The sequence below is a fragment of the Penicillium macrosclerotiorum genome (genome assembly GCF_028827735.1).
Source record: "Penicillium macrosclerotiorum strain IBT 26536 chromosome Unknown utg000003l_segment0_segment0, whole genome shotgun sequence".
NCBI classification, from domain to species: domain Eukaryota; kingdom Fungi; phylum Ascomycota; class Eurotiomycetes; order Eurotiales; family Aspergillaceae; genus Penicillium; species Penicillium macrosclerotiorum.
Window position 1 is genome coordinate 5,433,983 of NW_026643083.1, and position 24,972 is coordinate 5,458,954.

General features: G+C 47.5%; 7 protein-coding genes across 7 annotated transcripts; 2 read left to right on the forward strand and 5 right to left on the reverse strand.

Moving 5' to 3' along the window:
- Window positions 1–3,113: 3,113 nt before the first annotated feature.
- N7462_004867 (sulfite reductase (NADPH) subunit beta) lies at window positions 3,114–7,888 on the forward strand (the record flags this gene model as incomplete). Its single annotated transcript, XM_057076592.1, has 4 exons — window positions 3,114–3,144; window positions 3,216–3,355; window positions 3,414–7,799; window positions 7,859–7,888. The coding sequence occupies 4 exons, from the start codon at window positions 3,114–3,116 to the stop codon at window positions 7,886–7,888; spliced, it is 4,587 nt and encodes a 1,528-aa protein (XP_056936097.1).
- A 526-nt stretch (window positions 7,889–8,414) lies between these two features.
- On the reverse strand, window positions 8,415–12,632 carry N7462_004868 (DNA-directed RNA polymerase; the record flags this gene model as incomplete). The annotated part of the gene is made up of 1 exon (XM_057076593.1): window positions 8,415–12,632. One exon carries the CDS (start codon window positions 12,630–12,632, stop codon window positions 8,415–8,417), a length of 4,218 nt encoding a protein of 1,405 aa, XP_056936098.1.
- Window positions 12,633–13,324: 692 nt separating this feature from the next.
- On the reverse strand, window positions 13,325–14,464 carry N7462_004869 (uncharacterized protein; the record flags this gene model as incomplete). Its single annotated transcript, XM_057076594.1, has 4 exons — window positions 13,325–13,540; window positions 13,628–13,893; window positions 13,980–14,140; window positions 14,178–14,464. The coding sequence occupies 4 exons, from the start codon at window positions 14,462–14,464 to the stop codon at window positions 13,325–13,327; spliced, it is 930 nt and encodes a 309-aa protein (XP_056936099.1).
- An 892-nt stretch (window positions 14,465–15,356) lies between these two features.
- On the reverse strand, window positions 15,357–15,815 carry N7462_004870 (DUF4267 domain-containing protein; the record flags this gene model as incomplete). Its single annotated transcript, XM_057076595.1, has 1 exon — window positions 15,357–15,815. The coding sequence occupies one exon, from the start codon at window positions 15,813–15,815 to the stop codon at window positions 15,357–15,359; it is 459 nt and encodes a 152-aa protein (XP_056936100.1).
- A 539-nt stretch (window positions 15,816–16,354) lies between these two features.
- On the reverse strand, window positions 16,355–17,478 carry N7462_004871 (uncharacterized protein; the record flags this gene model as incomplete). Its single annotated transcript, XM_057076596.1, has 4 exons — window positions 16,355–16,551; window positions 16,609–16,994; window positions 17,056–17,195; window positions 17,245–17,478. The coding sequence occupies 4 exons, from the start codon at window positions 17,476–17,478 to the stop codon at window positions 16,355–16,357; spliced, it is 957 nt and encodes a 318-aa protein (XP_056936101.1).
- A 3,131-nt stretch (window positions 17,479–20,609) lies between these two features.
- On the reverse strand, window positions 20,610–21,521 carry N7462_004872 (oxidoreductase, short chain dehydrogenase/reductase family; the record flags this gene model as incomplete). The annotated part of the gene is made up of 1 exon (XM_057076597.1): window positions 20,610–21,521. The coding sequence occupies one exon, from the start codon at window positions 21,519–21,521 to the stop codon at window positions 20,610–20,612; it is 912 nt and encodes a 303-aa protein (XP_056936102.1).
- Window positions 21,522–22,285: 764 nt separating this feature from the next.
- N7462_004873 (l-xylulose reductase) lies at window positions 22,286–23,354 on the forward strand (the record flags this gene model as incomplete). Its single annotated transcript, XM_057076598.1, has 5 exons — window positions 22,286–22,485; window positions 22,544–22,620; window positions 22,679–22,762; window positions 22,824–22,892; window positions 22,954–23,354. The coding sequence occupies 5 exons, from the start codon at window positions 22,286–22,288 to the stop codon at window positions 23,352–23,354; spliced, it is 831 nt and encodes a 276-aa protein (XP_056936103.1).
- Window positions 23,355–24,972: the final 1,618 nt, after the last annotated feature.

Here is a 24,972-nt window from a genome sequence, read left to right on the forward strand (position 1 = left end):
GATTCAGTGCCAGCCCTTCTGCATATTTTGTTATAGTATTACGTTTAGTTCAGACATAGACAGAATCCAGGTGTAACCTAAGCCTTGCACTCAATTTAGAATTGCTGGGATCTAATTGGATTCCTGGTGAAAGGCCCCGCCCGCGCGGGATTAAGTCTCCAACTCTTGTCTGTTTAATCTAAGTCTTGCTCAAGTCTAACAGTTTATGATTTAGACAAAGTCATGCTAACCTGATATAAAATTTTAAAGTAAATTAATAGCAGTAATGATTTTTAGCTTCAAATTGATTTAAAAGACAAACGGGCAGTATGGTCAGGCTTTTCTAAGGACGGTGTAGGGCAAGCGTATTAATAAAGCAAGCGACGAGGGCAATCAAAATCAGTTCCTAGAATATTGAAATGCACGAGTAGAAAATTCATTTCCCGCCCCCTGATTCTCTTCCGGTTGAGGTACAAACTCGAGATAGATCTCTTCAACGTTCATTTTATCCTATAGCAGGAGTCATTTCTTTAAGAAATCTGAAGTCAGACCCCGTCCAGATTCGGAGGGGAAACTATCTAAAAGCCCCACAAGATCGCATGACCCCCACTGACTAGGCAGATTGAGTCATTTGTGGCCATATTATCATATCGACTGCTCAAGAGTGATACTCTTGGAGTTGAGCCACGATCGGACGTTTGAATCGAGCTGAAATTGCAAATGTGGGAGGCGTTCGGTGATACAACTCATTTGTCAAGTTGGGATACAGGCTAGCCTAATGCCAGATATTCGGCATCTCGGGAGGCTCGGTACCAGACGGCGGTAGATCTGATCTGCCAGGTAGTTGCAATTGGTGCCATGGAGAATATCCAATTAAGATAGTTTTCCAGGATAGGCGCTCCAAATTCCTGATGAGCTAGTCATATCATCCTTCCGGGTAGCAGGATATGGTTTGAGCGATCGCTGGTTGGGACCAGAGACCAGGTTGGAGGTGTGCGCGACGAGGCTGGAGTGGGTAGACAATGAGATGTAGGTAGATCGGCCATCAGTTCTCTATTCTTGGCTTGGGAATCGATGAATCGAGCAGTCTTCAATGAGCTATCGCCCTCGAGTGACCTTCTATTTGTTGCATAAGATTGTTGGGCCTCCTGGAGTTGATCGATGGAAAAATATGCCATTGGTTAGCACCAGTATCTACCCCGGCTGAGGCTTGCGTGTCACCAGGTAGAATATATTCTATGCCTTATGCTTGAATGAAGGCGCGAGGACCATCTTGATTACTTTTCAAGATCTCCTTCTCGCGAGAGAGTGTGTTGACTGACGCTGGGAGCTGATGCATCCACTTGGGCCTATGGTGTTGATCACAGATCTTCACTTGGATCTCGAGCGCCTGAATGCAATTTTCATGTTTTTCTCTTGGTTTCTTCCAAGCTTCTCTCTTTTCGATGTGTTTTCTTGCAGGTGAGAATTGGCTGGTCCAGCTGAGCAGCATTTTCAGGCTTGCGAGGATTTGGCGATAATGTATGGGGACGAGTGATCCGGAAAATGAGGGGCTCAGAAATGCGGATGAAAATGTCTCTCCTAAATGTTGGCATCTCAACGAAATTACCACCTATTTAGTGTCAAATGTGCATGATTTTATACATTATTGGGGATGCACAGTTTGATTGTTTGGGCGGAGGCTGCAGCTGCAGCTTGCAGGTCACCCGACGTCCATACTAGGGAGGCATTCGTTAAGAATGGTTTCAAGGGATATGCTCTGGGGGATGCCGGGATTGAAAGTTAGAAAGCAGTGGTATAGAATATTGGGCGGTTTGATACCGCGAGGAAAATGCTGTCTCGTATAAGAATACCATCCGAGGGTGGATTTGGTGAGTATTCCCGTTGTAACATATATATCATTATTCAGAATTTCCTAGCCACGATTTTACCATTCGAAAGACACCTTATACTTCTACAGAATCTGCATCATTTAGATAAACCTTAAGGTCAATTATTATCCAATCACCAAGTTGACTCTGCCCAAGATCTAAGAAAAAAATGGCCAAGAAGTTGAGCATAGATTCTCACATAGTAGCTTATTAGAAGGTAAAGAAAGCGGTCTTCTTCAAACTTAATTTGCATTAGTCATTATAGTTAGATCGACTGGCCCAGTGGTGAAGGCGCCCGTCTTACACACGGGAGATCGCAGGTTCGAACCCTGCGTCGATCATTTTCTTTTTTCCTGTTAATTTTTTTTATTAGCCTCAAATTTTTTGTAGATCTTTGGTTTAGGTTATTTATATACGACTAAATATACGACTAACCATCGAATATTTACCCTCCGGGATATCCATCAAAGAGCCCCTTCGATAGCTAACCCTATGGAGAATACTTGCACCATGGGAAATTGGCAGGCGCCTCGGCTGTCCTCATGGTGGGAAGCCAAACCGGGCAGATCTTCCATCGGAGGATTCCCTGCGGCCCAACCTTCTCGACCGAGAGTCAACTCGGTAATCGCCGCTCCACTATTGGTAGCTGTGCGGTGAAGCCAGTGGGTGCAGCTTTCCGCAGAGACAATCATGTACAGCCAAATCCTGCACCAGGCCTGGATTGATCACATGATATGATCACAATGGACAGGAGGCTTTTGTAGTAAGTTTAAACACCAAAAACACATACAATCAGGGTTGGTATTCGGCCTGTCATAGTTCAGACAACGACTATTCAACTGCCCGAGCAAATGCCGACGGTGACGTGCTCGAGGTTGACTCAGCGAAGGGTCACGGGATTCCCCGCACTAAATCCCAATGTGGCATGTTTGCACTCGTTGCAACACGGATTTCGCGATGTCGTGATCAACTACCAATCAGACGGCGCATAATCCAACCCCGATGGCGGAGAACTGACTGCATGCTCAGCAGAAAACCGAACGCCAACCTTTTTTTTCTTTTTTGTGTTTGTTGGATACATCGCAGCATCAGATCAGAGAAGGGACGGCTTCAATTGTGTCATTCCTTCGCCATCTTTCTGGATTGTCGATTCTGTATCCAGACATCAAACGTGGGCGATATCCAGGCTGCGCGATAAGCTCCTACCGCCACTGATTTCCCCCAGCCCACTTCAGGCTGTGATTGTCGCAGCATTTGCCAGTCATGGCATCGATCTCAACTGCTGCTGAGGCAGGTATGCAAATTTCTCTGAATCTCTACACCTCTGGTCCATGGTCAATTGCTAATCTGCGTGGGTTGACTCAGTGGCGAGAATCGCCTACTTAACAAGCGACCTTGTTCTTTCCGTGCAGCCTTCTCTGCAGACGGATTCCTTGTTCTCCAAGACTCTGAAGGCCCTCAAGGCAAATAAGACAACCGGTATTCTGTCACGGGGCATTCCAGAAGTAAGAATATTGACATAGATAGAAATTGGGCGAGGGCATGAATTAATTTGTTCGTCAGGTGCAAGCTATCCGTTACAATGAAGACCCTCTTCTGTCTGTCTTCTATCCTCTGCAAAACGGCCATATCGTGTCTGTGGTGACCGGCTCCTCTATTTTGCTCACCGCTGTCCCTCACCTCTACCGTCTTGCCAACCTCCCCGTTGTCATTCATGTCGCCCTGGAGCCTTCTTCTTCGCCAGACTACTCAGTGATTAGCTCAATCCGGCAGTGTGGTTTCACCTTCCTTCACTCAGAGACTGTACAAGAGGCCCAGGATATTGCTCTCACTGCCCGTGCCCTTGCTTCAAAGTCCGGAAAAGGTGTCATTCACTTTTTTGATCCTACCAACTCTGCCAAGGATGTCGCCATCAACACTGAGGACTCTGAGCTTGTGAAGAAGATCATCAATCTGTCTGGAAATGTTGCTTCCCACGCTACCGGTTCTGAGACGCTGTATACGGACTCTGGTAGCACTCCTACTGTGTCTGCTGAGGGAGTGGATATTTCTCCTGCTGGTCAGGGAGTTACTGCTGCCAGCTTGGGTGTTCCTTCTCAGACTCAAACTCCGTCAAATGTTAGCGTTGATAACTCCTCCGTTGGCTCCTCTCGCCGCGACAGCAGCGCTGGCAGCGAGGCCGCAAGCTCCACCGCCACAACCGTGGATGCCTCTAGTGTTCGACCTGTCAACTCTGCCGATATCTTTGAGTGGACCTCGCAGATTTGGAGTGCTCTGTCAAAGGAGACTGGTCGTTCCTACCGTGCAATTGAATATACTGGCCCCACGGAGGCCAAGGCTGCTGTCTTCATTTTTGGTTCTACCGGTGTCTTTGTAGACGCTCTATCCAAGGCTGAGCCCAACAGTGAACTCGAGAACATTGGTCTTATCACTGCTCGTGTGTACCGCCCATGGGTTGGTGCTCAGATTGTGAGCTCGATCCCTAGCTCAATTGAAAAGATTGCTGTTCTGGAGCAAGTTCGCAAGACGACAAAGTGGGGCCCATCGTTCATGGACCTGCTTTCTAGCATTACCCCCACTCGGGGCTCTTCTCTCAAGGTTGTTGGGTACCGCCTCGGATACGTTGAGCCTTCTACCGCGGTTCAGGCTCTTCGTGGCATTGTGCAGAACCTGCAGGCTCCTTCTCCCATCCAGAACTTGGATATCGGTAGTTCCAATGTTCCCACTGTTGAAGGATCTCTGGAGCAGCCTCGCATTGAGAACGCTTATATCAAGATACTAAACCAGCTATTTGGTGAGCGCCTCTATATTGCCAACCAGCTCGGTGCGAAAAACGCTGGTGTTTCTTCTACGATTGCTGCCAGCCCTGAGTATGGATTTGGCTCTCTGATTGCGCGTAAAGAGCACCGTGAACGCTTCATTCAGGAGGTTGAGAATGCCTCTAAGTCTACCACCTTCGCGACTGATGTTCCCAAGACTTGGTTGTCTCGCTGGGCCTTGGGTGCTAAGGAGGCTGCAAAGGCCAACAAGCTCGCCCCTGAAGTTATTGCTCGTCTCTCCAACGATGGCTCTAAGCTATCCCGCCAGCTGCTTGAGTCAAAGAAGCTTTTCTACAATGAGTCCCAATGGCTTATTGGTTCCGATGCCTGGGCCTATGATCTTGGCAACTCCGGTGTTCATCATGTTCTTGCATCTGGGGCTAATGTGAACATGTTGATCATTGACTCCCAGCCCTACTCCGAGCGCATTGCCTCTGACCCTACCCGCCGCAAGAAGGACATTGGTCTCTACGCGATGAACTTCGGCAATGCTTATGTTGCCTCAACCGCAGTATACAGCTCGTATACTCAGGTGCTTCAGGCTATGGCTGAGGCCGAGCAGTTCAAGGGCCCGTCTGTGGTTGTTGCCTATCTTCCATACAACCAGGAGGATGATTCTGCCCTTACAGTGCTCCAGGAGACCAAGAAGGCTGTTGACCTTGGCTACTGGCCTCTTTACCGCTGGAACCCCGAGAACGAGGAGAAGGGCGAGCCCAAATTCTCCCTTGACTCTGAGCGCATCAAGCGCGAGCTGGAAGAGTTCCTTCGCCGAGACAACCAGCTTACCCAGCTCATGAATCGTCAGCCTAAATTCTCATCTGTGCTGTCTGAATCCTACGGCACCGAAGTCCGTGCACTGCAAAAGCGCAAGGCCAAGCAATCTTACGAAAAGCTTTTGGATGGTCTCTTTGGTGCCCCTCTCACCGTCCTTTTTGCTTCCGATGGTGGCAATGCCCAGAACATCGCTAAGCGTCTTGGTAATCGTGGCCGTGCCAGAGGTCTGAAGACTATGGTCATTGCCATGGATGAGTATCCTATTGAGGACCTGCCGACCGAGGAAAACGTGGTATTCATTACTAGCACTGCTGGTCAGGGTGAATTCCCCGTCAACGGCCGTAGTCTTTGGGAGCACGTGAAGAATTCTGGAGACTTTGATCTGTCTTCTATCAATTATTCCGTCTTCGGCCTCGGCGATAGCCACTACTGGCCCCGAAAGGAGGATAGGATCTACTACAACAAGCCCGCCAAGGACCTCGATGCTCGTGTTGCTTTCCTGGGTGGCCGCAAGCTCACCGATATTGGTCTTGGTGATGACCAGGATCCCGATGCTTACCAGACCGGCTATTCCGAATGGGAGCCACGTCTGTGGCAGGCTCTGGGCGTCGACAAGGTCGAGGGTCTCCCTGAGGAGCCTGCGCCCATGACCAACGAGGATATCAAGATTCAGTCTAACTTCCTACGCGGGACCATCGCGGAGGGTCTGCTAGATGAATCTACTGGCGCCATTTCCGCCAGCGATCAGCAGCTGACTAAGTTCCACGGCACTTACATGCAGGATGATCGTGATCTTCGCGACGAGCGCAAGGCTCAAGGTCTTGAGCCCGCCTACAGCTTCATGATTCGTTGCCGTCTCCCCGGTGGTGTTGCTACCCCCACTCAGTGGCTGCAGATGGACGCTATCAGCAGCTCGCACGGAAACGAGACCATGAAGCTCACCACCCGTCAAACCTTCCAGTTCCACGGCGTTATCAAGCGCAACCTCCGCGGTGCTATGCGTGCTATCAACCAGTCTCTGATGGACACTATTGCTGCGTGTGGTGATGTGAACCGCAACGTTATGTGCAGTTCTCTCCCAGAACTCTCTGACTTCCATCGTGAGACATGGGTCTTCTCTAAGAAGATCAGCGAACACCTTTTGCCTTCAACCACTGCCTACCACGAGATCTGGCTGAAGGACGAGAATGACAAGAAGGTTCAGGTTGCTGGTGATGCCGTTGTGGATCATGAGCCTCTCTATGGTCCCACCTATCTTCCTCGCAAGTTCAAGATCACCATCGCCATTCCACCCCACAACGACACCGATGTCTATGCTCATGACATCGGATTGATTGCCATTAAGGGTGCTGATGGCCACCTTGAAGGCTTCAACGTCCTCGCTGGTGGTGGTATGGGTACTACCCACAACAACAAGAAGACCTACCCCCAGACTGGCCGTATGCTTGGTTTCTTCCCCGCGGAAACCATTCACATTGCCTGCGAGAAGATCATGCTTGTGCAGCGCGACCACGGTGACCGCAAGAACCGTAAGCACGCCCGTCTGAAGTATACTATTGATGACATGGGCGTCGATGTCTTCCGCGGCAAGGTTGAAGCGCTTCTCCCCGAGGGCCAGCGCTTCGCTGAACCCCGGCCGTTCAAGTTCGTCTCCAACGTCGACACCTTCGGCTGGCAGAAGGACGAAAAGGGCATGAACCATTTCACCTTCTTCATCGAGAACGGTCGCATTGAGGACACTGCCGAATTTGCTATGCGCACTGGCCTCCGGGAGGTGGCTTCGCTCAACAAGGGCGAGTTCCGCCTCACTGGCAACCAGCACTTGATCATGTCCAACGTCACTGACGAAGACCTGCCCATCGTCAAGGAGGTTATGGCTAAGTACAAGCTTGATAACACCAACTTCTCTGGACTGCGTCTGTCGTCTTCTGCCTGTGTTGCCTTCCCGACCTGCGGTCTCGCCATGGCCGAGTCGGAGCGTTACCTGCCCGTCCTGATTTCCAAGCTGGAGTCTACCCTGGAGGAGAATGGCCTGGCCCGTGACAGCATTGTTATGCGTATGACTGGCTGTCCCAACGGTTGTGCCCGGCCGTGGCTTGCTGAGGTTGCTTTCGTCGGCAAGGCTTACGGTGCTTACAACATGTACCTGGGTGGTGGCTACCACGGCCAGCGCCTGAACAAGCTCTACCGCTCTTCTATCAAGGAGGACGAGATTCTGGAGATTATGAAGGGTCTCCTCAAGCGCTACGCCCAGGAGCGCAACACTGATGGCGAGACTCCTGAGCGTTTCGGTGACTTCTGCATCCGTGTTGGTGTGATCAAGGCCACTACTGATGGTCAAAATTTCCACGAAGGCGTAAGTGATCGATTTATATGACTTACTATAAAAACGATGATTCTAACTAGTCTCTTTAGGTCGCCGAAGAGGATGAGGATGAGGAGTAAATGACTTTCACTATAAAAATACCCAATGTGCCATGCCATGACCGTCACGGGAAGTTGATAAAATGTTGTTCATTAATATCATGTTTATGTTTTTTTTATTCCGTGTTTCTAGACGCATTGTTTCTTGGCGATTGAATGATCACGCTCGTGTAAAAATTCCTGCTAATTTGGCATTACCTATTTTTTCCTTCAACTTTTCCATACTCATGATAAAGATAGATGCACCGCTTAGTGCTTACGACTGTAATAGGAAGTAGAAATACTGGATCTTATATGGAAATGCTATTGAGAGAGTCAATAAGCGGGGATGCTTTTTGTGAATAGTCATTTAGGGAGCATTATACATAGAATCTATTGATACATGTGGCATCAATGCCACAGACCCTTATTAAGGGCGGAGACGTATATACATATAAACGGTGCAAAGTGACCGGAAGATAAAGAATATGCAACTGGAAAAAAACGCCGAGCCACATGCATCTCAACACTGATAAAATTCCAGAGAAAACCCCAGAAAAAGTGTTGTTTAAGAGAAGAAATACTGGCTGTTGCGGATCCGTGTCAGATCCCATTCGCCCTTGGCAGGGACTGGTCGGAAGGTAAGAGGGAGCCAGAGCCAAGTGCTCCTCTCGCTTCGCTTTTTGGTTTGCGCCTTGGATTTCAGGGTGACTCCCTCTGCCTCAGCGGGTTCATCGAGGTCGACATCAGCCTTGGACGCCGCATTGGGGTCCATCATATCGACTTCTGTGAACAAACTCTCGATGGCTGGGTCGCTAGTATCGACATTTGCAGATGGGCTCCGCTCAGCAGTGTCAAGATCCTTGGGAACATGACCAACACTGGTCTCTCCAAGAGTCGAAGCAATTGAGAGATCGTCGTCAGTAGCTCCCATCTCCTCAAATATAGAGGCTGGAGTAACCATGGCACGACCCTCGGCTTGATCGGCAGGATCATCAGAACGCAGTAGTGTTTGGCGACGGTTTTCTTGGATTAGCTCCGGAAGCTTACCACCCCGTGCGTTGCGCTTGCGATAAGCATTGATAGCCCTCCCAACCGCGCTCTGGGTTGCAACCTTTGCTAGGAGCATGTTTTTGCCAAAACGGACCTTGAACTCAGCGTCCAGGCGTCCGATAACATCATCAGAATGCATGCGCACGAACGCATCGCGCAGAATTGAATTCATTGTGTCGACATCACCGGCATGAGTCCAGAAAGAGTCGTGGACAGCCGAGAAAGTGAGACCAGCTTCGTTGCAAGCATTGGCAGACAACATCATATGAGTGGCATCAAGAGAGTGAATGAAGTTCGGAGGGAAAGCCTGGAGTTGCTTGCGACGAGAGACAGTAGCTTCCGAAGTTGGGTCCACGATGTTGATGGATTGCAATGAAGTGAAGACACGTCGCGCCTTTCTGGTGCGATATGGCTGGACCACAGGCAGGCCGAGAGGGGTTGTCCAGATAACGGTTGTCTGAAACCTTTTGGTTGGATCCAGAGCTTTTGGAGTATCCTTACTGGGTGATAGTGCCTCGTTCGTCAAAGTCTCAATTTGTTCGGGGGTCAGAGATTGTGTGATACGAGTGGCGCAGTCACCGAGCCAGTACTGAATATCGTGAGCTCCGTTGAACATGGAGCCCAAAGCCTCGAAAATCTTTCTTGCAATATACAGAGCACCGGCTTTCCTCATCTCAGTTGACAACTCAGGGTAATGGTCATTGAGTTGTTTGCGGACTTGCCGCATTGCTCCAATAAAAGTCACACCATAGACGTTAGTCATGACTGTTTGCTTGACGATTTTCCGGGTGATTTTGCCATTAAGAAGTCGAGCAATCTCGTGACCTTCAGCAGCTTCCTTAGCTACCGACTTCTTCACAAATTCGGAGACACCAGTGTAAACGTCAGACGGTCGGTCCGATGGCTCTAGGTTGACTTGCTGAGCACCGACTTTGTCGCCTCCGAGCGCGGCATAGTGCTGGAGACCATTGCAGGAACCGTCTTGATGGATAGGAAGTCGAGAGGGATATTCAGTTGGATCGGAGTAGCGCAGAGCATTGCGGAGCTCAAGGCAGGCCGCCAGACATTGCCACGGATCCTCGGCTTTCAACCACCAACGTTTACCATGGAGACCCTTGTTGGCAGAGTCGAGAATTTCATCTAGGTGATCCATAGCAAACTGCTCACGCTCAGACATGCTTGCCTTGTCGAATCCAGCCAAGTTTGCGATTTGGATCTTCAGCCAACGCAATCCACTCACGCCAAGTGGTTTGGCTTTGCTGAACAGAAGGAGACCCCGGGCATTGTCGGATCCCATCTGGTTGAGATAAGGAGGAAGAGGGTAGGCTCGGCCTCGAAAGTCCATATTGTGAGGCAGATAGAAGGTTTCATCTCGAAATGAACGAGCAACTTCCAATTGGAAGTTCTGGAAGCATCGCATCGAATGAAATCCAGATCGTAAATTCTCGATGTCACGCATTTTAACATTCCATTCCTTCTCGGCCTCGTAACCAGCGTCCGCAGCTGGCTTCGGTGGAATTTTAAGATCCGGTTCCACCGGTGCCAGATTCCCGATAGCTTCCCCGGAATTCCAAGCTTCAAGCATAACATCAAACACTTCGCGGTTGACAACCCATCCGGTGTTTCCGAGAACGTTAAGTCCATTTCGAATTTCCTTAAGACCACCATTCTCCAAGGCAGCATCGATATATGCTGGCTGGAGAGTCTCACCGGGAGTAGTTCGAACAATGGAACTTTGATATACATGATATCCTCCTGTTTTCGCTCCTGTCCACGGCCGGGGCTTGGATATCATAGGAAGATGGCGACTCAACATGTCCGCCGGGGGCTCCTTAGTAAGTTTTTCCACGATGTCTGGGTTCATGTAAAATAGACCCAAACGCTTTCCATAGTGGATTTCATATGAATGCAGGAACGCCGGCTGCGTCGTAGTGATATTCTTGCCAGTTGTGGCATCCGTGGTCCTGACAGAGGCCTTTGCGACGTTGAATAGAAGGCCCATCAGTACGGCTCCCGTCCTGACTACGACTCGAGGCGTCCAAGCAAGTTGTGGTTCCTCCTTTTGCAGATTCTCGGACAGAGCCTTCCATCGCATCCGCCCATCCTTGCCTCTCCTGTTAGCGAGCATTTCCTTCAGCATTTGGGCACGGCGGAAGTTGCCCGCCACATTTTTCTTGAGGAAGGTATCGGCCAATAACTCGTCCTTGATATCTTCGCCTACCCTTGTGGCAACCCCAGAGACCTTCACGCCCTTTTGAATCCCTCCCCTAGTGAACGCGTCTATCGTGGAAATTATGGTAACCGCAGCCAAGCGATCCGGGTCCAGAGCTTGGAGGAAAACGGAATACTCGCACCGAGCGGCTTGCTCCTCGTTGCGGATGGGTTTCCCTTCCTCTTCCTCAGCGAGTTTGATCTCATTTCGAATGGCCTCGGCAAGACCTGTGTGCCACTGGCCGATCATATGACTGAGCTTCGAATTGCCAGAACTCATATCGACGCCAACCTTGCTTCTTTGTTCAAACTCCTTGCGCCAACGGTTCGAGGCTGTAGTCATAGTATCTGTTTCGAGCTTTTGTTGCCTGAATTGATTGATGATATCCTCCCGTTCCTGCTCGGTGCCTTGGAAGTCTTGAGGCAGGGCAATTTGGGACATGTCCGCGAGCGAAGACAATGATGCTTGAAGTGAAGACAAGCCTAAACCCTTTTGCCTTGTAGCTAGTACTTCGGGGGTGTTATCGGCAGGTCGAACATCGGGGATTGGGCTTTCATCGAACTTCATTTCTTCGAACGTGGTAGGGAGTAAATCGTAGGAACATATCTGATGTTTCGGGTCGTTTAGTAAGGAGTCATGAGATGGAAAGGGATCCATCATAACGAAAAACGTTGAGAATATTCTTACCTTGGACAGCTCGCCTAAGTCCAAATCTGTAAGTACCTCGACGGCCAAAAGATCCTCTTCCAAACCGGCCTTTTTGGCCAAATCCCAATACCGACGAACTGTTCGGTCTCGCTTAGAGCCGTGAAGCATACGCAAAGCCATGCGTATCATGACAGCAAAAGTAAAATCATTGGCCGTGACACCCGCATGCGGCATGTCGACTTCGAACCATTTTTGCAAAGGCAGAACCATCTCAGACTGCCGAGTAACGATCATGTGCGATACCATCTGTTCAAGATAGCGATTGTGGAGAACCAGGAACTCATGTGAGTCGACAGAGTAAAATGACTTTAAACGGTCGATCAACGCAGCAGCACGGTCAAATCGGCCAACCCTCAGAGACATGTCAAAGTTCGCTAACATCTCCTCCTCATCGCCACCGATTCCTCGTCTTTTCCGAAATACTTTCTGTTGGGTCGATGGAATTTCATTCACGATAACCAAGGAAGAGCTGTCGAAGGAGTTTGGCCTTTGTCGGAAAGGAGATGAATAATTAATGAGATCGGATCCATCGATCGAGGGTGAAAATGGAGGCTGGTTCAGAGGAACGTAGGAGGAAGGTTGGTCAAGAGCGGACTGATCGGCGGCAGTCGCGAGGTTGCGATGTAACTGGAGTGACAGTCGTCGTGATCGTTCTTTTGAAGGTTTGTGTAGTGTATTCACGACAGGACTCGTTTGACTCGGATTCGAGTGTAGGCGAGCTGCCATTGGGGAGGAGGCTCCTAATGCTCGGATGGCATTGGCCTTCCGGAGGTGGAAAAGCGCATTTTTCTGGCGAGAGACCCGTGACAACATGATGCGCAAGAGTTTGTGTGAGAAATCGAGTGATTAAAAGCAAATAGAGGTGTAGCTTGATGGGTAAATGAAGGGATTAAATAGACATAGAAATGAAGAGAAATCGCAATGCAAAATCGCAGCAGAGGGCAATGCAATGAAGGAAAGAGGAAAATCCCCTAGAAGAAATGCGGCTCTATCGGAGATTTCTGAATGTCGACCTGCAACCTTCAAGCCGATCAAAAACAACCCACGAAGGAAAGAAAGGGAAGGTTGAATGCGGATGTTGAGCACGAGAGCGACGGCAGAGTCGGGAAAAAAAGCGTCGCGAGCGCGTGACATCACGTGATCACACCCCTGATATCAATCGGCGCTAATTGGCAGATTGGAGTATACCAAACCGCGAGGTGGCAAGATGCTCCAAAGACAGTACCGTAGGCAGCTATCAGGTCGGTTCCTGGTGACTGGACAATCTGACGGGAAGAGAGATATCGTATCTGGTGGAGGCTCGTCATTTCTCAATTAATCTATCTTGTTACATTACGCATGTGCCAATTAAACGACAGATGAACGAGGAATCGCGCTCTGACTTTTATGTACGTATATCACTAATTATCAGGGACGACCTCTCCAATTTTACCCAATAAGTTCCAATTGTATATCAAATGTATTAACGCCATCCATGCTGAGACTATATGGCAAAATGAGAACCATCATTCCTCGTCCTCACTGTCGGCAGATCCTCCTTTTTGTTTTTGACGATTTTGCTTCATAGCCCATCCTGTCATTTCCGGGTGTGCAGGGTCGATCCGAGGAGCGCTCATTCCATCTAGATAGGCTTCGCTATTGATTGTAGCTTCTAGCTGAGGTAGATCCTCGGGCTTCTGATTCATCATATAATTCTCGTATGTGTACCATGATTCTTCGGTCTGGAATTACGATACGTTAGCAGGTTTTTCTCAATGATGAGCGATTAAAAAGAGAAGTTAAGATAAAGACCAAAGAATCTTGCATACCTCGGCATCAATCCAATCGAATTTCTTCCATTTTTCTTCTTGCATACGCTTCAACAGATCAAGGTTACCCTGAAGCATTGCCCCTCCATCCTCGGCGCCCTTGATTTTCACATCAATTGCACGGGCTTCACTTTCTGGCGGTCGATCTTCATCATCCCTCTTTCCCTTGGCGCCTTTCCCCTTAGGCATTTCATCCAAAGCATCGAGATGGTGCAGCTGTGGGTGAAATTGGACGACGGCAGACACGGGAGAGAGGTGTAGATTTTCTGCAGGTCAAGAGTTAGCGGTAATGTTTGCTGGGAAATTCCGAAATCCATCAGAAGAGGACTTGAAAGGACTAGGTCACACATACTTCCTTTAAAGGTGGCCAGCATATAAACCGGGTCCCCCTCCTCTGCCGGCTTGATGCGGCCACCCAGCGCTTGTGTCCGGACCAAAGCTGAGGGGTCCATCATTTTCTTGTTATCCAGCATTTCCATTTCGCCTGCGCCTTCCGACTTTACTCGCCCACCACTTCCAGCTGCACCGGAGCTGAAGCCACCGGCCATACCGTAAGCTCCACCATCGCGTGCGGCGCGGCCCCTTTTTCATAGCTTCACCATATTTGAGTCCTTTGTTCATATCGTATGCACCAGGTCGGGTAAAAATAGGAACCTCTAGCTCAACCAAGCCAGTACCTGGCTTCATACGCAGTCCGGTTGGCTTTTGCCCGTGGCGCTCATTGTATGGCTTCGAGCCAGGCCGATCGAGGTATTGAAAGACGTAGCGAGAGATTTCGGAGTCCGTGAGGAAGACATCATACGAGGAGATTACTGGATCATCCTCGAGGCAGCCCATGATGGTAAAGAAAGAATTTATGAATACCTCGCAATGCGGAGGTGTATGACATCCACTGTGAGTTGAGCTGGTGGTCTCTTTTTTTCCTGGTCTATCGGGATTCATGATAAGCGGAGGGGTCCGGCAGAATGGGTTGCTGCTCACCGCTCGATTCACGTGACCACCACCACGATAGAAACTCGCGCTGTATTCGGTCTGTTTCCTGTCCTTTCAGGGACACCAAGAGCATTGCTGCAGGGGATTTATTACTTGACATTCCCTCCAAAGTCAGTCTTCATGAAATGATCGACCTTGAAAAGTCATTTTATCGTAATGGCCCGGATGGATGGGAGGTTATCGACAGTGGGGACTCAAAAAATCTACTCTATAATGATTTGTCCCCGGCAGAAGCTGAAATATGCGAAAGAAAATTGCGAAAGCAGTCATTTGTGAGTTTGATGAATCGGAAAAAAAATATCTATGCGGGATGGGCAGAAATGCCGGTCTGGTGTCTCTGCACACAGAACAATACCATCCCATTGCATATCCAAGAGGCTATGGTTCCGGCGATAAGAGAGGCAGGTGCATTGATCACAAATAGAACCTTGAAATCTAGGCATATTTCGTTTGAATCTAGGCATATTTCGTTTCTGAGCAAGGTTGATTCGACGGCTGAATTCATTCTCGAAGCTCTAAAGGCTCTTCAAGGAATTAGATGTCCGATCTTTACCTCGGCTCATTGACTCAATTCCAATCTTGAGCAGCCAATTGTTGCCAATCCCAGCATCGTCATTTTAAACGCAGACCGTATTTTTCAAGGTTCCTCCCTGCGTACCTGAATTCCGTAGCCCACAACCCAACAATGAGGTCTGTTCAAGCGGACTCCGATTGCAGATTTCAATGCAGTCCAACCTCAAACTCCTTCAAAGCCCCAAATCTTCGGCACATCTTCTGCTGATGTCAAAATACGCCACCCCGACCAGGCCGCAAACCCAACAAATGCAATCCAATGTCCGAATGCTTTCTTTTGCAGTGTCTTGCCGCCGTAGCTCCAGACGACGAATCCATCTCCTAAGCTAGCAAGGGAAAGAATGGTCGCAATGAGGGTAACGGCTAACTCTAGCTCCCAAAATTGTAAAGCGATCAAAGCAAGACCGTAACTGATTTCGCGGATGCCTTTAAGGTACATCAACACGGAAAGTGTACCAGATGTCGTTAGCGATTTGGTATCGGGATTTGAGATAGAAGCCGTATTCTCCAGTGGGATCCCAAATCGATGATATTCATCAGAGGGCCTCAAAAGACAATGGAGGCCAATCGCCAGCGATAAAGAGCCGAGAAGGTAGGAAGGGGTTGGTGAAAATGTGGACATACTTGGTCGCGGGACGTAAAGAGAGGGAAAGAAGATTGGCAGCATTCACTTGTGAGAAGAAGCAAAGGAAGCTTGGGAGGTGCAATTTATGCGAAAGCCAAGAGCACGAGACAGCTTGGTGAAATACGTAGCTTGATACGCCTGGAGCCTTGTGGAGTGTAAGGAGAGCGCGTTTAGGATAAGTTAGGCCACTGGTTGATTTTGCTTTAAAACTCAATGTACAAATCCTATTCTTAAATACCTCTTCTAATAATTCAGAGTTTACTTCCGACACAGGAGGCTATAGCTTTGCCTTGAGCGAGACAAAATCGCTTGGCGTCACATCTCTCCTCATTGTTCGAATGGCTCTAAATTACTTAAATGATAAATAAGCGGCAAGGAGATATGTTGCAATTTGAATGAAGATTTTTGTTCTTCTTACATGAATTAGGGTTTGCTCATGGCTAGTTATCACAGCTATCCTCCTTGTGCAAAGCCATCTATTCGTCAGAAATATCAAAGCCCGAAAGATGGCGGTGGCCTTAATTTAGAACCTATCATCAGGATTCAGGGGTTCGCCGCCTAAACACCATTTGAAGAGGCTGCACTTCCATCGTAAATGTATCCTTAACATCTTCATTGAATGATTTACCGTTTTCTCCTGGAGCAAGTGATATGTCAAATTCCCTTGCAATGGAGATCAACGCCATTCGCAGTTTAAGATACGCCAACTGCCTTCCGACACAAATATATGGACCTAAGGAATCATCAGCAAAACACATCCCATCTCTTTTTATAGTCAAGAAATTCCCACCTATACTAAATGGGTAAAAGGCGCGATCATCTAAAACGAGCTCCTTTTGTTCATCAAGCCATCTTTCTGGAATAAATTCCAACGGAAGTTTGAAGTTGCGTGGATCTCGTTGTACGAGATATTGCGGAACGATGATGATGGTATCTCCAGGAATCGACACCTCATCGATCACTAATCCTTCCGGTGGAGTAACCCGTGGTTGTCCACTGGGGACGACAGGTTTCAGTCGAAGGGTTTCGTTTATAATAGCATCAACATAAGGAAAAGGAGCCATAGGGTTATCGGTTCCTCCTGCTTCCTCAACGCTCTTCTGTAGTCTTTGGTACACATGTGGATGTGTCGCCAGATAAAACAATATATGCGCGAGGGTAACACCAGTAGTATCACTATCTTATTTAGACTTATTCAAATAGGGGCAGAAGTGTAAGCGTGCAGAGTTTAGCTTACCTGCCAGCAATGATTACCAGTCTTCCTTCATCGTACAGTGCTCCGTCTGTAGGAGGAGCGGAAGGATCGCCATCATCTTTCGCCTTTAACAACCAAGAAACGACATCTGTAGGCTTCTTCTCGGTTTCTTGATACCAGACCTGATTGAAGTTAACGCTGCACTGAAAAGTCTAGGCCGTGGTAACCTACTGTCTTTCGTTTCTCTATTTGCTCCGTAGTGTATTTCATAAACGTCTTGTATGGTCCACCAAGACCGGGAATGGCGGATAGAACAGCAATAAGCCATGGGACCTTGCCAACAAGACCTATCATGTTCATCTGCGCATGCATAGCCTTGATTGCGAAATGCTCCGTTGCATGTTCAAGTTGTTTGAAATCTTTACTAAAAGCAATTTCCCCCATAACATCAAATGTGAAATACATTGCCCATTTAGTAATATCAATACTCACACCTTGTCGTTCATGAAGCTGCTTAATTAACGACTCTAGCCTTTTCTGAATTTGAGGCTGGTACCCTAAAAGAGCTAGAAGTTAATAATGTAGAAATGTAGTCAGCCTACTTCCCGTCCATATTTGACAAGTTTGCATACTATCACAGTACCTTTTGTGCTGAACCCTCTGTCCCACGCTCGACGGCGGAGATGATGTAATTTGGGATTTCTCAAGCCGAGAACAGCTACATTATCGGGATTATCGGAATTCTGACTATAGAATGGTGCTTTTGAGCAATTGGATAGAGATCCATGGACGAGCTGTACAGCCGAAGCACGATTGATAGAGAGCTCGCGAGGTCCTATCGCATGGTCAGCGAAATTTCTAATCAAGGTCAAATAACAGGATAATCACCAGTTCGAACGAAATCTCCATACTGCTTATGTAACCTCTCTAATTCCATATGATACTGATAGCCTGACTTTTTGACAACCCACACAGTATAAAAGCGGCTGATCCTGGCTCCCAACCTTCCAGGAAAATGCCGAAGGCGATGGAAAAATATTCGATAGAATAGCATACTGGTAGCTAACCCCACAAAGAAGAAAGCACATGAGAGAGAAGATTTTATGAATGCATCAAGAACCCGAAGGCCGAACACATTAGCAAAATATGCGGTCAGACCAGTCCAGGAAAGCAAGAACGCAATGAGTAAGCTTCCCAGGGAATTATCAATCTCATGGCTGTGAATTCCGATATGAAAGATACTCCCCAATAACATGAATGACAAGGCCAGAGGCGTGAACTCTGAAGTCCATTTCAAGATGAAATCGAAATCCATTCCAAATTTCCGCTTTGTCAGAGATATGGATACTCATGAAAGGTTGAAAGAAGTCTCGGGGTAAAGGGTCAGAAAGTGGGTAATCAAGGCTCTCAATAATTAAAGGGCTTGAGAAGCAAAGCACATTCCGTAACGCGTGTCCCTCCAAAAAGCAATAAGCCCACTCTCATTGGATCAGGTTGTCGTGATGACAGAATTGCAGCTGCATTGCCAGGCTTATGGCCAATAGTAGCACGGCATATGGAGCTCCCGCACGGACATAACATGCAGACTCACGCAAGCTAGCAGGCATTTTGGACATAGTGTATGCGGGGCTTGAGTACGTACCCTGCCTATCACCCCTTAACAAAGACATAAAAGTTTCTTTCATCTCGCATTAACACCCCCGTTATTCTTTCATCTTTCTCAGTCCTTTGACATGCACTAATGCTCCTGAAAAAAAATAAACGGAGGGCCGATCATAATTGATAATTGACTTTTAATAACCATAGAAGCTTGGAAGGAAGAAGATCTATTTATAACGCCTAGTAAATACCTAGAGAAGGCTTACATCGTCATACACGTGGTGATGCGACTCGTATCTTTCACATCCATTGATCTTGCAGTAGCAGATTAGGCGTACCTCAGATGCCTGGGAGTCCACCAGCACTGATTATAATCCTTGAGCATACTTTGGAATATATTGAATAGATCAACACCTACTAAGGCTAATTAACAGAGCTGGTGGAAAAACAAAAGATCCTAGACAAAGAGGATTTACTATAATGGGAAGACAAATGTCATTTTTCCGCTGTATCATGAAGATTAGAATCGAAGCCGAGAAATTGATGGAACGAATATCAAAACATAATTGAGTATAAATTGCTAAATAGTAAGTTGCAGCGAATAGGTGGCTGAATATTATAGAACTCAGCTTCAAATCTAAAGACTAGTTATCTGGAAACTCTAGTGATATGAAAACCCAGTATTGACATGTTCAATGCATTGAGCCGAGAACATTTCAGCATGCTATTATCTTCATCTCAATTTCTTCACCTCGACTTCATTCCAATTGACCTCATTCAATATGGCGGGAGAGGGGTTATACGCGGGATTAATAGTTGAAATGCCTATAAAATTGATTACCAGGCTATGTGAGCATCTTGAAATAGGACGTAGCGCTTGGAAGTATCTGGAAGCATTTGAAATCGAACCAAAATTGACTGGAGATGGCACGTAATGAAAGATGACCATAGTGTCCGGTAAAAATCTTGAATAGCGCTCACGTGGGCCATTTTTGAATCCAAAATTACCAGCACATATTTTCAATTATCTTAGCACTAAGATTTGATGTCTGTCGACCAATTTCAAACTAAATCTGCCTCGGTCCATTTGACTTTGACAGATTGGCCAAGAAAGATGGGGGGTCGAGATGAACTGATTTAACATTGAACAATCTGCTGCTACATAGCCAAATGTGCGGAGATCCGGGGCCGTATGGTGCAGTTGCTACTCTTTGGAACCCCCAGAGTTGGTGCGAAGCAAGTCGAGATACGCAAAAGAATATGTAATGAGACTTTATTTTAGTTTATTTCTCATAATTTGCCTCTCAATTACCTCCAACAATCATAGATAAGATTTAAAATACTGGGAGTCTCTCTTTAATTCGAATAGGCTTGATAGCCTAAATCAGGAAGAGCACCTACTATTTGAGGATTTCCAAAGTCAATTCTGCTTGCTATTGCGAATCAAGGCAGTTTATCCTCTTATTCCGCCAACATGTATCTGTGAAAGGTCTGCTGGCACTAATTCTATCTAGTTCAATATTAAACTTTCAAAAAAGAATGACAATTGAAAATAAGTTAATAAGTTCTTCATAAGTACTTACGGCGAGGAGAATGCATTCAAAAAAGAGAGGATTCGATTTAGCTTCAATGCATATAGAATTCTCTTGTTCGTATTGTATTCCTTCAGCTCATATGTCTGCCCATGGTCAGGTTGAAACCATGATGTGAGCCATCAAGATGACCTGAGCCCTCTTGATTTAATATAGTGAAAATGTAATCCAATGATCCACCTTCATCTGTCCTGGGAAATCTGCATAAACTCCCGAATTAAATATGGAGCGCAAAGGTCATGGGAATAAGAGTACAAATTTAGCCTGCATCTTCAAGAACGACTTTAGTTCATAAAAGAATTGGAAAATTAGAGCGCAAACCGTGATATTCACGTTTTTGAAGTATATGGGAAGGAAATACACTCTCAATTAAAATTGAAACGTAGTATACCTCAAGCACGGAATCTAAAACACGATTGCACCGCCATCAACAACTATATCCGAACCATTGATATACGAGCCTGCTGAGCTGGCGAGGAGGACAATTGCTCCGGTAAGTTCAGATGGGCTACCCATTCGGCCGCTTGGATTTCTTTCCGCCCAGATCTGTCTGTGGCGATCTAGGCCAGCTCCTTCATTCAAAATGGTATCCATATATCCTGGGCTCACGCTATTTGTCCGAATGCCATATCGGGCCCACTCTGCAGCGAGGCTACTCTTGAGCATCAAAAGTGCCGCTTTGCTGACGTTGTATGCTACCTGAGGTTGAGGATAGTTCACGCGATGAGCGGAGATAGATGCCACGAATGTAATGGATCCTCCCGTCCCTTTCTTTACCATCTGTTGCGCGGCGGCCTGTGCGCAGATGAACGAACCCGTCGTATTGATGTCAAGGATTTTGCGCCATTGAGACACCGGCATGTCAAGGCTCTCCATGGTTCCCACAACCCCAGCAAAACAAACTAGAGTATCGATTGATCCTAGCACTTGGGTGGTTGCCTCCATCGCTTCTTGAACGGCAGATTCATCGGTAATATCGACCCTTTGAGTGCAGATCTTTGCATCGGGAAACCTCGTCCGCATTTTCGCGATCTCCTTCTCCCCGTTTATAGGGTTGAGATCAATTATCATTAGTCCCTGAAGACCATGCTCAAGAAGAGCTTCGCAGGCTTGAAGACCCAGTGTACCAGTGCCTCCAGCAATAACAGCATTGCCTTGTACATGAAATCGCTTCTGGGCCCCAACGGCTGGGTCAGCCTCAATTGTAAAGGTTGGAGGCGGGGTCATCGAAGTGGGGCCACCATCACTGAGAATCATCGACGGAATGATCCGCGCGGTGAGGGCGTCGCGGTCGGTCACATCGGTTGAAGAAGCCATATTATAAGCGGGATTGACAGACGAGAGGAAATTCAAGTCACAGAACAGAGGGAGCTAAATTCTGAAGTAAATCAAGTTTAAGAATGGAAATAAAAAGCGACGCACTTAAATCTGCTCGGCCAGTCCGAAGAGAGGTTGAAACCTTCGATACGTTGGTCTTTTCAGTCATGCAGGCCGTCATCTGATGTCTTAATATGATCTGTGGCCGCTGGATAGCAGGTAGGAATATTTTATGCCTGCTCCTATAAATGGCTCAGGATACTACCTAATCGCTTTCCCGTTTAGTACACCCGAGGTTTGGTCGGGGCGGAGGAGGCCGCCGGCCGTGGCAAATGAGATGCCGTCGTGTTCGGTGCCCTCATAGACTGGTGGGCCGGAATACGAATCACAACGACCCCAGACTGCCCCGGACGGGGTCAAGTTTCTCTGCTCGGGTAATTTTAGGCCGTGCAAGTCATCGATCAAATGTGAGCGTATTCCTCTACGACCTCGTTTCCTCACAAGTCATACCTCGATCCAAATACTGCACCTAGATAAGATATTCCGAGACCAAATAGAACCGTTGAAAGAAGAAAAAAAGCAAATACCCCCAAGATGTGACTCTCGGAAATAGCTCCTCACGTAACAGATGGATGATTTCTTCGGTTAACAGTGGGCCGAAGAGACAAGGCGGGGCGCCCCAATATACCCGAATCATATAAGAAAGGCCTTCTGAGAATATGTTCTGTTGTGCTTCGATCACAACACATCACCCGATTTTCGAAATGTCCATGTCAATTGAAGAATGCACTGAAGGCCGGGATGGTTATCCTCGGCCTTTTCCTAATACGCCATCCAATGTGCTGGAACAATTTCGCCTCAACGGGAAGGTTGTAGCCATCACCGGCTCTGCTGATGGCATTGGCCTCGCAGTAGCTGAGGCGATGGCCGAGGCAGGTGCTAGCATTGCAATGTGGTATAACTCGTAAGTGACTCCGTTGGATCGTGAATTGAAAATTTTGTATTGAAATTAGAATTTTTAGAAATGACGCCGCAATTGAGAAGTCTGAGGAAATAGCTAGGGAGAATGATGTTAAAGTTGCAGCCTATAAGGTGGACGGTATTTTCTCCTAGCATCTATACATCTTTGATACAGAGAGCTCATCTTTCATACCTAGTTTCCGACCCTACGCAGGTCTCCCAGACTATTACACAGGTCGTCAAAGAATTTGGCAAGATCGATGTTTTTATTGCAAATGCAGGTTTGTCCAATCATAATACTATATCCTCATTGCTCCCTAAAAATATCTCACTGTGAAACAGGTATGGCTATTTCAAAGCCAATTTTGGAACAGACTTTGAGCGAGTATCGGAAGCAGATGTCTGTCAACGGTAGGTTTCATTCAAACTCTCTTTCCTAGCCCAAAAGAACTGTCCTATAATATTTTTTTAGTCGATGGAATAGTTTACTGTGCCAAATATATTGGCGAAATCTTCCAGCGCCAGGGATTCGGTAATCTTATTATCACTTCCAGTATGAGTGGTCACATCGTCAATGTTCCTGTTGACCAACCTGTTTATAATGCTACGAAGGCATATGTGACTCATTTCGGAAAGTCCTTAGCCCGTGAGTGGCGGGAGTTTGCGCGAGTCAACATCGTCTCGCCGGGCTTTTTCGATACCAAGATGGGGGCGAGTCCATTGGCCATCAATGAAGCGTACCGCATGTCTGTAATGGGACGGCAAGGCCACGTCAAGGAGATTAAAGGCCTGTATCTTTACCTTGCCAGTGACGCCTCGACTTACATGACCGGTAGTGACGTGCTCATTGATGGAGGCTACGTCTTGCCCTAGAACAAAAACACTTTGTTGCCTAATTTCTTCTAAAAATTAGGATAGACCAATGGAGAAGCACCATTTTAAAAGCACCAAATAACAGTGCTCCTAGTTCACCATGTGTCTCAGTTTTCTTGCCAAGGCTATGCTGTTTTGAATCACATGCTCATTCAGAGTCGTAGTGCGATTCTCTTATGGAGAAATAGGAGGGAGCGGAAATCTTGAATTGGTTTATCCCTGGCGATACAACAGTATACATGACCATCTATGGATCCCATCGAGATCCTGAGATCTTCCCTAACCCTGATGAATACAGGCCGGAGAGGTGGATAGATCTTGAAGAAAGGAAGCGTATGGAGCCGTATTTCATACCCTTTTCCAGTAGCTTAAATCTGAGTTGTTGAAATATGAGCAAGACAACACTGGTTCCGAGTAGGCAAACACTGAACGAATAAATAACTCGAATTCATCATTTAGCCCTCAATTCCAGTCAACGGTAGGAGTAGGAACTTCGAGACGGGTGATACCGGAGAGAAAAACTTGTTCTATCCTGGTTGATAGCTCAAGAGCCCTCCTTTGATGTTAGATCCTGATGTTACATCCTACGGCTTGGTCTGTGGAAATTTCTCATTACGAGTTTCATGTCGATTGAGTGACTAGGTCGAAGTACTGGGCTAATAATAACATGCCCCTTGCTACTCCAATTCGAGCACTAAACAGAGATCTCGATATACCTTTTTGATAGATCTTTTTAGCCCAGTGGAATGCTGCCTAGAAAGGACGGTGTCGTTCCTAATGCCACGGTCTTCGCACGACCATATTGGCATTTGCCCCTTTCGAAAACTACGAAATAGTGTATTTAGTGCTAGCGCCCGGACCCTTTCGAGGCTTTGCCCGGAAATTCATTTAGGCAAAAGGGCGCTGCAAAAAGCCGGATCTAAGGCTAGACTGAAGAAATCCCGACTCGAGAGCAATCCGGGCCTTCCTGTTGATCAGGCGATGATCCAGAAGCAGGAACATCGATTAGCCTAGTTAGCCTATAGCCACGCCGTGGGTGGTTCAATGAATTGCGGCAACGTGTTTCTCTCGTGTCTGCTAGTGGAGGATGTGTCGGCCTGCTCTAGCCCCCTACTTCTGTTGAGATTTTGCTAAATGTCAACCGGTATGTGGCAAATAAGTGAGAAACAGGGGTCCCTGGAAATATAAGGCCCTTGCTACTGAGCAAATGCCTGAACTCTTTTTGTCTATGCCCCCTTTGGCTGTTGGCAACGCGGATTTTCGCCATTTTTCGAACCGCTTGGGTATCGGAAGGGGGCAAGGGAGTTTCCGACTGGCTATTCTGTGGCATTTGGGCTGATCAGGTCAACGAAGAATGGGTTAAGTAATTTGTTTCAGGTCGCCACCGCCCATTCTTTTGGGAGGGAAGACATATGTGGGTTGATAGTGTTATTTTGGCCGGGGGCCGTCTGTCCCGACCTCAATGCCGCTCGACCGGCATTCGCTTGCGGGACCTGCGAAGCGAAGCTCTGCACTCCGCACTGCAACTCTCCCCGCCCTAGAGGGTGGTAGGATGACAGGGGAGGTTCATGATCTGGCACCGACCGGACTTTGAAAACGAGTTCGTCCTGTAGTTCTA